This window comes from Callithrix jacchus, chromosome 10 (genome assembly GCF_049354715.1).
Source record: "Callithrix jacchus isolate 240 chromosome 10, calJac240_pri, whole genome shotgun sequence".
NCBI lineage: Eukaryota > Metazoa > Chordata > Mammalia > Primates > Cebidae > Callithrix > Callithrix jacchus.
The window spans coordinates 18,307,486-18,317,942 of record NC_133511.1 but is presented as its reverse complement, the minus strand read 5'-3'; the positions used below and the strand labels follow the sequence as shown (position 1 = coordinate 18,317,942).

At 50.1% G+C, this 10,457-nt stretch overlaps 1 protein-coding gene across 50 annotated transcripts in view; it reads right to left on the bottom strand.

The window, feature by feature from the left end:
• Positions 1 to 10,457, bottom strand: part of PHLDB1 (pleckstrin homology like domain family B member 1) — a 51,912-nt gene that overhangs the window by 1,750 nt on the left and 39,705 nt on the right. For 31 of the 50 annotated variants that reach the window (XM_078339622.1, XM_078339625.1, XM_078339620.1 and 28 more), the window contains 6 exons: positions 9,958 to 10,252; positions 9,783 to 9,873; positions 7,959 to 8,105; positions 5,678 to 5,794; positions 5,325 to 5,427; positions 539 to 624 (listed from right to left, as the gene is read on the bottom strand). In XM_078339622.1, the coding sequence (XP_078195748.1) occupies positions 539 to 624; positions 5,325 to 5,427; positions 5,678 to 5,794; positions 7,959 to 8,105; positions 9,783 to 9,873; positions 9,958 to 10,252 (839 nt within the window). Of the gene's footprint in view, positions 1 to 377; positions 411 to 538; positions 625 to 5,324; positions 5,428 to 5,677; positions 5,795 to 7,958; positions 8,106 to 9,782; positions 9,874 to 9,957; positions 10,253 to 10,457 lie in introns of all 50 variants that reach the window. The other 19 variants (XM_035264767.3, XM_078339623.1, XM_035264766.3 and 16 more) reach the window with 1 other exon arrangement.

Sequence of the window (10,457 nt, the reverse complement as noted above, 5' to 3'; positions counted from 1 at the left end):
GGGGTGGGCCCCAGAGGGTTGGTGGGAGGGAGCTGATTTGCATTAGGGAAGTGGGCCCCAGCCTCAAACATCTCCTGTTTATCAATTTCTCCCTATCAAATCTAGTCTCTGAGGGTCCCCTCCACCCCTTCCGCCCATCCCTTCAGCATCGTCAGCCCCCCATAGGGAGATATCCTGCTGTCATTTCCAGGAGAGGCAGACAACAAGGAGAGGGAGGCACCCAAGCCCACGGGAGCTTCTTGCTCTTTGCAAGCTGCTTTCTGCTCCTCCCTTGGGCCTGGGGGAGGGATGGCGATGAAGTCGAGAGTCAAGGGTCAGGGATGAATGGGGTACGGGAGGTGTTAATGTGCTGGTTACCGCTAAGTGGGGAGGGGTACCTCAGTCACCATAGTGAAGCGGAAAAACCTCCTCTGGGAAGGGGAGAAGGAGAAAGGAAGAGAAAGTTGACAAAGAGAACAAGGACTGGGTTGGAGCCTCTGTACAGCCCCGTCCTCATGTCTGTCCCTCTGGCCCCCCTCTGCTGCCCTCCACTCCTGACCTTGGCTGCGCTGCGCAGGTGGTCATAGTACACTTCCTCAATGGCCTGGAAATAGATGACTCCCTTCAGCTTCGTCTCATGCTTGTCTGCAAAGGAAGTAAGGGTGGGCTATGAAGCTGGTCACACTTCAGGTCTAGCTCTGTTTATGTGGAGCTCCAAGGCCTGAGCTTCCAAATCTGGTAAATGGGGTGAAGATCCTAGTCTCCCAAGACCCCCAAATGGAACCCAATACAGAACCCTAAAGATATGGATAATGCTCAGCCTCATTCATAATCACAGAGAAATACAAGTCAGAACTCCGAGATGCCGCTTCTCACCTACCCAATGACAAAAACCTACCACGAGTATACACCACACTTGTGGCAAGTCTATGGCAAAGCAGGCAGTCTAACGACAGGTGGGAGGATAAATTGGTAAAAGCTTTATGAGCAATTTGGCCATGTCTATCAAAATTAGACAGACATTTGTCTTTTGATCCAATGCTTACATTTCTCTTTCACATATACAAAGTAACACACACAAGATTATTAAGCACAGTATCGTCTATAGTCACAGAAGATTGGAAGCAACCAAAATATCCATCAAGTGGAAACTGGTTAATAATTTAGTGTGCGCCACATCATGGAAGACTAAATACAGCTGTTAAGTAGAATAATATAGAAATATCTGAAATAGGCCAGGTGCAGTGGCTCACGTCTGTAATCCCAGCACTTTGGGAGGCCAAGGCAGGCAGATCACGTGAGGTCAGGAGTTCGGAACCAGCCTGGCCAACATGGTGAAACCCTGTCTCTACTCTGTCTCTACTTAAAATATAAAAATTAGCCAGGTATAGTGGCGTACCCCTGTAATCCCAGCTATTTGGGAGGCTGAGGCAGGAGAATCTCTTGAACCGAGGAGGTGGAAGTTGCAGTGAGCCAAGATCATATCACTGCACTCAGTCTGGGCAAAAGCAAAACTCTGTCTCAAAAAAAAAAAAAAAAAAGAAAAGAAAAAGAAATGTCTGATACAGATACAGACTCAGAAATAAACCTGTAATATATACCCAGATATAATGTCTAGATATAGATAAATTTGATATAGAATGATCTCTAAGACACATTGGGAGGTAAATAAGGTATGTACTGTATGCCACCTTTTGTGTAAGTAAAAGGGTTTGTATATGCTTATATTCTCCTACAGAAACTCTAGAAGGATACACAAGAGATTAATATAAGTAGCTACCTGTAGCGGGTGGGGGCATAATTCTAAATTTTTAAATATATTTTTTATTTTTGAACCATATGGATATTTTTACCTAATTTTTTTTAAAGGAAGCACACTCCCTCGATGTGTACAGAGCATTTAGCATATACATATAGTATATAGCCTCTGGAGGTGAGAGGTGGCAGGAAAGGGGCAGACTACCTGAGCCGAGGTGACCATTCAGTGAGGAGGGGCAGGATCCCCGTCAAGGGAAAGCACAGGGCCTGGGCCACCGTGTTTGTGGCACTGCTCAGGTGCTACAACTGACAGCCTTAACAGTGAGACTGAGTCCTACAGGAGAGGTCACGCCAGTCACTAAACTCAGTGGTGCCAGCTGGAAGTAAGCTCCTCCCTGAGATCTCCTCTCCCCCACCTCCGTGGCTTGGTAAAGGCAACTTACGGACTGGTGCCGACATGCCCCTCCAGCCTTGTATCACAACCTTCCCTGGCATGAGCCCCAAGTCCTATCTGACCTTCTCACTGTTCCCTTAATAATACACGCTGTATGCTGGAACTGTCTCCTCCAGCCCATTTCCTTGGCAAACTCCTAAATGATCTTCAAGACCCATTGCAAATGTCACCATGACAGTGCACAGTCGTGCTCTCCTGTGTTCCCACAGCACGGATGGTCCTCTGTAGAGAACTTATGCTGAATCTGAATCCTCCTTTATCCATTCACAGGTCTACCTCCCCCAACACCAACAAGTAGGTACCTGGCACACAGTAGGTACTCAATGCTGAACAAATGAGTCCTTGACACTGGGATTCAAAGAGAAGTCAGAGACACTTCTCTTAGGAAACTACAGTCTCATAGGGAAGAAAGTACAGACACACAGCTGTGTAAAGAGCTAGTAACGGAGTGGCTAGGAATTGCATGAGACCATGCACACCACAGGTTGTCATGAGTGTCAAATGAGAGAACACATTTCAGGTAGTCACAGTGTGTGGCACACAACATGGCACTGTTATTATGTCCTTACACTCCTGGATTGATGTCACATGGAAAAACGCACCCTGGATAATGCAGGGGTTCAGAGGAGGGTGGGAATCACTCCTAGTAAGGTGGGGTCAGGAAAGGCTTCCTAGAGATAATATGTAATCTGGACTCTGTGCAATGAGGGGGTTTCTATCAAGTTGGCAGGAAGAGGGTCCAGGCAGAATAGGCAAGGCACCCAGGGCCCTTATCCAGCCACAGACCCATTTCTGACATTTCCTCCTTGGCAAAGGACCAGCCCTGCCTGGCTCTGGGCCTGCTCAGCCCTGCAGCCCCTGTTCTCTCCCATCCCTTCCTTCACAGGAAATAGTAACATGCTCCTGCCTCCGCTTCCTTACCACCCACCTATCCTCAATCTTGTGCAATCTGGCTCCTGGCCCCATGCACAGCAGGAAGCCTTCTCTTGACAAGCTCCCATCCCTGAGTCTAACAGCCTTTGGGCCACGTCTTTCTTGGCCTTTCTGCAGCATCCATCATCGCTGGTGACACCTCCTGCTTGTGAATGTCTGCTCCTTTGGCTGGCTTCCTTCCCTGTTTCTGCTCCCATTTCTCTTCCTGCCATCTGAACTTGGTCTCCTTTTGTTTCACAGACACTACCTAAGGCCACATAGGCCAAGCACCGGCCTAGCACCTGGCATATGGTTAGTCCTGTCTCCTGCCCCTTCTCCCTCTGCCGGTTTCTTCTCTCTCCTTCCCTGCATGGGTAGGCCTGCCCCAGGGTTTGGCCCTCTCCCTCCCGTCTTCTCTGCTCTGAAGTCTGACTGCCCGGTTCAGTCTTATCCCTATCCCTTAGGAGCTGAGAGACCTTGAGCAATTACCTAACCTCTCTAAGCATCATTTTCCTCATGTGTAAAATGGCATAAAAATAGTGTTTCCCTTACAGGATTATTTCAAAGATTAATGAGCTGATGCATGCAGAGTGTATAGCATGGCACCTGGCTCATTCAAGAGCTTGATAAAGGTGATCTGGTATTATTGTTACTCCAACTGTTACTTCAACCATTACTCCACCTCTAATCCTGACCATCCTCCTAAACCTAGATGTCCCAGAGACACCCAATCTCAACATGCCTAAAATGGAACTCTCTTCCCCAGGCCTGTTTCTCTTCAAAGTCCCTAGTCCCTCTACCTTCCCAGCCCAGAGAGAAACATGGGACACCTGTGTTTCTGTCTCTCCTGCCTCCTCACACCCAGGACCCTGGGTGGCCAGGAAAAGCTTGTTAGAGGGGCCAGCAGGTAATCAGGGACCAGGTTAGGGGGAAGTGGGCACTCCAGACCTGAGCATCTCTGGCACCACACTCTGCAGCCCTTTCCCCTCTTCTGAGCTCCTAGCAGGATTGCTCTTCCCAGCTCCGTGACTGGGCGAGGCTGTGTGACTGGCAGAGAGCCCCACCAATGACTTGTGGACAGAAATGATATGTGTCACCCTCCAGCTGGGACATTAATACCAAGGCAGGGCTCAGTTAAGCCTCCCTTTCCCTCTGCCGCTGTGGCCAGCAATGTTCCCAAAAGGCAGCTGAAGCAAAGACAACGCTGATGCAGAGTGGAGCCCCCACCAACTCACAATGTGCAATGGATATGTATTGGACATAAGGAAACCTAGTACTTATGAGCCACGTCTCATTCTGCTGCCCAGGCTGGAGTGCAGTGACATAATCTTGGCTCACTGCAACCTCTGTCTCTTGGGTTCAAGCAATTCTTGTGCTCAGCCTCCCAAGTAGCTGGGACTACAGGCGGGTGCCACCTCACCCAGCTAATTTTTGGATTTTTAGTAGAGACAGGGTTTCAACACGTTGCCCAGGCTGGTCTCAATCTCCTAGCCTCAAGTGATCTGCCCCCCTTGGTCTCCCAAAGTGCTGGGATCGCAGGTGTGAGCCACCATATCTGTCCAGCCACTGGGATTTTAAGACTTCTCGTTACTGCAGCATACCTCACCTTCTCCTGACTAGGGTGACACAGCATCCCATGCTCCAAGTGGAAAAGTCCAAAGGGAGTTCCAGGGATAGGAAACTAAGCTAGAGGCTGGAATGGAGAGAGCTGAGGGAGCAAGAGGGGCCAGTCGGCCTCTTGCTGAGCTATCCTGAGCACTCCCTGGCACTCTTCAACTGCTTGTCTTGGAGTCTCTGAGGGAATTTTCCCAAAAAGTAGTTTCCCAACCCAACTCCAACCATAAAACCTCATGCTCCTGCAGTGCCTGGGTGTCTCCTATCAGCATGCCCACTGTACACTGTGAACTCTTGTCTGCTTCCCTGACTATAAGCTCCATGAGAGAGCTGTGGCCATCTCACTTATCACCAAAGCCTAGAACAGTGCCTGGAACTTATTAGATGCTTAGCAATATTGCTGAATGAAGAATGAATGAATGAATGAACACATAAATGGAAGTCAGCCAAGTACATTCCATACATTTTCAGGGAAGGAGGACAAGGCTCAGCCCAAGCCTCTGGTCCCTGACTTGGAAGCTTGGCCTCCTTCCAGAAGACCAGCTGTCCTAGGTAACAGAGCCCAGGGGTCCTGACTGGCTCCCAGGGTGGCCTTGTAGGAACTCACCCACATAATAGGAAAGGGTGCGCTTGAGCCGGTCGAAGACAAACCAGCGCTTCTTCCATGATTTAATCTTGCCGCCCATCTTGACCAAGTAGCCCCGGCAGACCTGGTGGGAAGCAGGAGTAAGGAAGGACCCAAATGTGCAGCCCTTAAGCCTTAAGTGTATGCCATCCCCGTGCCTGTATTCATCGGGGACTGTCCCCAACATCCCTTCAGGCCAGCACACCAGGTCCTGGGACAGAGATCTGGTTAGGTAAGGGTAGAAACTGGGGCCACTATTCCAATGACCCAGGAAGTACCTCTCACCATGGGGTCCTCCCTCTCCCCAGCAGCCCAGGGCCACACACGCCTTGTACCTTGCTGCTGAGCACCACGTGCAGACAGGTATCAACACCATGGCCTGATGACTCAATATGGGTCTTCAGGTCAAAGTCCTCCTTCCGGATTGGCAGGTAGCGGGTCAGGGGTCGTGCCTGGAAGCAAAAGGGAAGGTCAGGAAAGTCTCCTCTCTTCCTCATTATTCCCCTGTTCAGGCCCCTAGGCTTCAGTTCTAAACGCCCAACAGCCTGACATCACCCCTCCCTAACCCATGGTGGTCACTTTGGTTCCATAGGGCTTATGGCACAAGTGGAGACCTACCATACCTACGTTGACTCTACCTAGGGCCGGGCAAATTGTGAAGCCCTATGCCTCAGTTTTCCCACCTATGACCAAGACATGGCATCTCTGTCTTGCCCTGCCCCTTCTTTCCCTCCTGAGCCAGATAGAAAAAAGTAAGAAGCAGATATGAACATGCTCTGGGAAGAAAAGCCCAAAAAGAAATCTAGTCTCCGACTTCAATGGGGACCCTGTTTGGGTCACATCCCTTCTCTGAGCTTCAGTTTCTTCCATGTAAAACATGGGCTTTGAGCTAGATAATTACTAAGGTCTACTCTACCTCTGATACTGACTAGAGTTCTCAATTATTTTCTACTCTTCCTTTCTCAGAACATTAAAATGACAAGGCAACATCACACATTATTTAAAGAAAAAAACAAAACACATGACCCCATAGATAGCTGATTCCACCCATCTCCCACACCAGACAAAGGTGGCCATTGCAGCAATGCCTGAACCCCAGAGGTAAAATTCACAGAGCATTTTTTTTTTTCCTGAGACAGGACTTCACTCCATCATCCAGGCTAGAGTACAGTGGCAAGATCTCAGCTCACTGCAACCTCTACCTTCTGGACTCAAATGATTCTTGTGCCTTAGACATCAGAGTAGCTTGGATTACAGGTGTGCAATACCATGCCCAGCTATTTTTGTATTTTTTGTAGAGATGGGGATTCGCCATGTTTCGGGCAGGCTGGTCTCAGAACTCCTGGCCTCAAGTGATCCATGTACCTTGGCCTCCCGAAGTGCTGGGATTATAGGTGTAAGCCATTGTACCCAGCCCCTTCTCATTATTTCCCAAACCCAATCCAGTTGACCTATCCCTTAGAATTTATTTTGTTACACTGTAGGAAATTAGGGAAGCTGTGATCACTGCTGGGGGAGATTCCAGGGGACTCCCAACCTGGGGAAGCCTACAGAGACCTCATTGGAAGGGACAGCCTATCTAAGTCCTACAGATTCTCATGGGGGATTGTGGGAGGTAGGATTTGGGACCAGAGACATGGACAGATTTCTCAGCCCAACCCAATTCCTCCTTCTGCTTTTGTTTTTTAGACGGAGTTTCGCTCTTGTTACCCAGGCTGGAGTGCAATGGCGCAATCTCAGCTCACCGCAACCTCCGCCTCCTGGTTCAGGCAATTCTCCTGCCTCAGCCTCCTGAGTAGCTGGGATTACAGGCGTGCGCCACCATGCCCAGCTAATTTTATAATTTTTAGTAGAGACGGGGTTTCACCATGTTGACCAGGATGGTCTCGATCTCCTGGTGATCCACCCACCTCAGCCTCCCAAAGTGCGGGGATTACAGGCGTGAGCCACCACGCCCGGCTCCTTCTGCTTTCAGTTGTTCTGCTCAAATCTCCAGGAATGGGCATTAAGAACAAACAATAGAGCTGGCTTTTGGGCAAGGAGGGATTTCTGTCCCAAAGAGAAACTAGTACAATTCTGTCTTGGAGATATAAATCAAAAGTCAGAGTGAGGTCATCCACTGATGGTGGGGACTGGAGCTGAAAGGTCCTATCGGGGGTGGGCCAGCACACCCTGAAGTTCCACATGCAGGAGGGGAAGCAGGGGAAGCAGAAGGGAAGGTGCATTGCAGGCTCATGAAGCAGATCTGAGGCCCTGGAGAGAGGCCAAGGGGAGCTACTCTGATTCTTGGCTATCAGCTCCCATCTCTGGGATGTCTGTCCAGACCCTCTGACCCCGGAAGTCTGCAAGGTGGCCTGCCACATCCTTACAACCCACTACCCTGGTGCACACACACACACACACACACACACTCACACACACACTTGAACAAATACTGGTGGGTCTGTGTTTTGGGTCACTGAGTCCCAAGTGGAATTCGGCTTGTGTTAAGCCAACAGCAATCTTTTCTGGAGTAGAACAGGTTTTAGAGCCCAACACAGGAACCCTGGAATCTCCCTACTTCTCTACAGCCCTCACCATCAAGCCAACCACCACTGCCCACAACTGCCCATTCACCTGGGAAAATTGTTTCTCCCGCATCTTGACCTCCTTCTCCACCAGCTGCTGCCTCCGGGCGCTCTCACTCTGCAGCCTCCGTTCTACCTGCTCACGCCTCCGCCGCTCCTCCTCCAGGGCCTGCCGCCGCAGCTCCATCTCCCGCTCCTGCCCCCAAAGCCGAGGGGTCAGCACCTATGGCCACCCTCTTCCCTCAACTGGCCCTCATCACACCTGGGCAGGGCTACAGGAGGCATCCCCCTCAGGGTAGTCTGGCATGAGGAGGCAACATGTTCAAAGCCCACCCACTCCAAGAGCCCTGGCTAGTTAAAGATAAATGCTTTAAATCATGACTGCCCTGGCTTCAAACCCTGGCCCTGCTACCACTATGGGCTCTGTGACCCTAATAAAAGTATTTAAACTTTTTTTTTTTTTTGAGATCGAGTCTCACTCTGTTGCCCAGGCTGGAGTGCAATGGCATGATCTCGGCTCACTGTAACCTCCACCTCCCGGGTTCAAGCAATTCTCCTGCCTCAGCCTCCCAAGTAGCTGGGACTACAGGCACCCGCGATTGCACCTGGCCATTCAAACTTGTTAAGCCTCAGTTGTCTCATCTGTGAAATGAAGTTAAGAATGCCCATTCCTGGAATTATAGTGCAAATGAAATTAGGTCATATATATAAATGCCCATCACTGATTCCAGTAGGAAAGCACTCAAAAAATAAATGGGGTTCTTACAATTGTATCTGAATTCTCAGAACATGTGTTATCTACACAAGTTTTTTTGACAACTAATATATTCAATGGTCCTTTCCCAATCACTAACTGAAGGCCTTTGAAACTCCAAATTAGAAACATTTGCTGTTGAACTTCACACTTTATGGGAAAAAAGTGACTAGAGACTAAGGTTAGACGTGAACTTATAAAAGGATTTCAGAAGTTATTAAAACAGATAATTAAATATGGAGCATGTCAGTGACGCTATATATGTCTTATTTACTGATAAAGACCTCTTATACCATTAACTTCCATTTACCATTTCTTCCCAGCTCAAAATTCAGCTGAATCTCCTTTCCCCACATTTGCTTGGAGCTGCTTAGATGTTTGCCGTACTTAGACATAAATAAGATACAAGGCATTCTTTTCTGGTGGGTCCTCCATTCAAACTGTCAGTATCTGTTTTTTATTAAATCCCTCAAGCTGCTGACTCTACTCCCTGCGTCCCACTCTCGTCTCACATATGCAGAGTACCTCGAATGGCGGACAGAGAATAGCTTCTGCAGATCATTTATTTATCCTCCTTTAATCAGCCTGCCTATGCCCAGGATAAACCACAAGTCCCTCTTTGCTGACTCCCAGCTCCATGCCACACGAAGGAGCTGTCAGCCCTCTCTGCTCCCAGAGCTCCCCAGCCAACACCTCTGCTCTGCCTTGGACATCTGTCTGCTCTTCTGGTCTATACTTCAGCCACAGTTCCTGCTTTTCCTAATCAGCCCCAAGAGGAATGGCCTGCCGTGCAGGTCGACAGGAATCAAAATCCCTGTAGCTGCCAAAAAGTCTAAGAAGTAAACGTGCAAAAACTGGATGTTTCCACACAAGAAATTCTTGGTTGGAGAATGATGACCGTGCTGCCTTCTCTGTTCCTAAGAGCCACGAAGCTGTAATCTCACCAAGCCTCCCTATGCCCGTTTGAGGAAAACAACCTTTTAAAACATTTTCTACCCCAAGTGACTGTTGCAAAGCTCATGTGGGTGGAAGGGCTTGGGGTGGAGCACAGGCCCCGGACAGGCAGCAGGCAGCTCTGTGCCCATCACCTTCTGCCTTCTTGATCCAGGTCAGACTCACCCTCGACTCCATGAGCCGGCTCTTCTCTGCGTGAGCCTCTTTCAGCATCTTCTCCATCTCCTCGATCTTCCCCATGTCCAGACCACTCGCACTGCAGAGAGAAGGGGAAGAGGAGGTGCATCAAGGAGCTGAGGAGGTGGCTGAGGGAGGCGGCGGGCCCAGGCATAAGAGGTACCTGGACATGTTGTCAGGGGAGCAGGCTGAGTTGCCCCCAGTGGAGATGCTGGTCTCCATGCTGTCAGAGCTCTCTAGACTCAGCGTATCATAGGCATGCTCACTCTCCTCCCCACGCTCCCGCCCAGCAGGCAGGTGGTGTAGGATAGAGTGGTGCATGAGAGGGGGGAAGCCCGAGGGGCCCGCTGGGAAGGGCGCTGCCCCGTGCAGGGCATCCCACTGGCACTGTGCCTCAGCTGCCGCTTTCTGCTTCAGTTCGGCCAGTCGCCGCCGTTGCTCCTCAATCACTTGTTGTCCTGCAGGAAAGACAGGTGGGAGTCACAGTGGGCTCCCCACGCAGCTAAGGAGAAGGCCACTGGCAGCACCACAGACAGAGGGAGGGGCGAGCAGGGAGAGGTTAACACAGAGCAGCCCCCCTCCCTGCAGCTTCCCTAAGGCCCCTGCAGCTCCAGGCCTGGTTGCTCTGCCAATGCTTCAGTTGCCTGCACCACCGGCCACAGC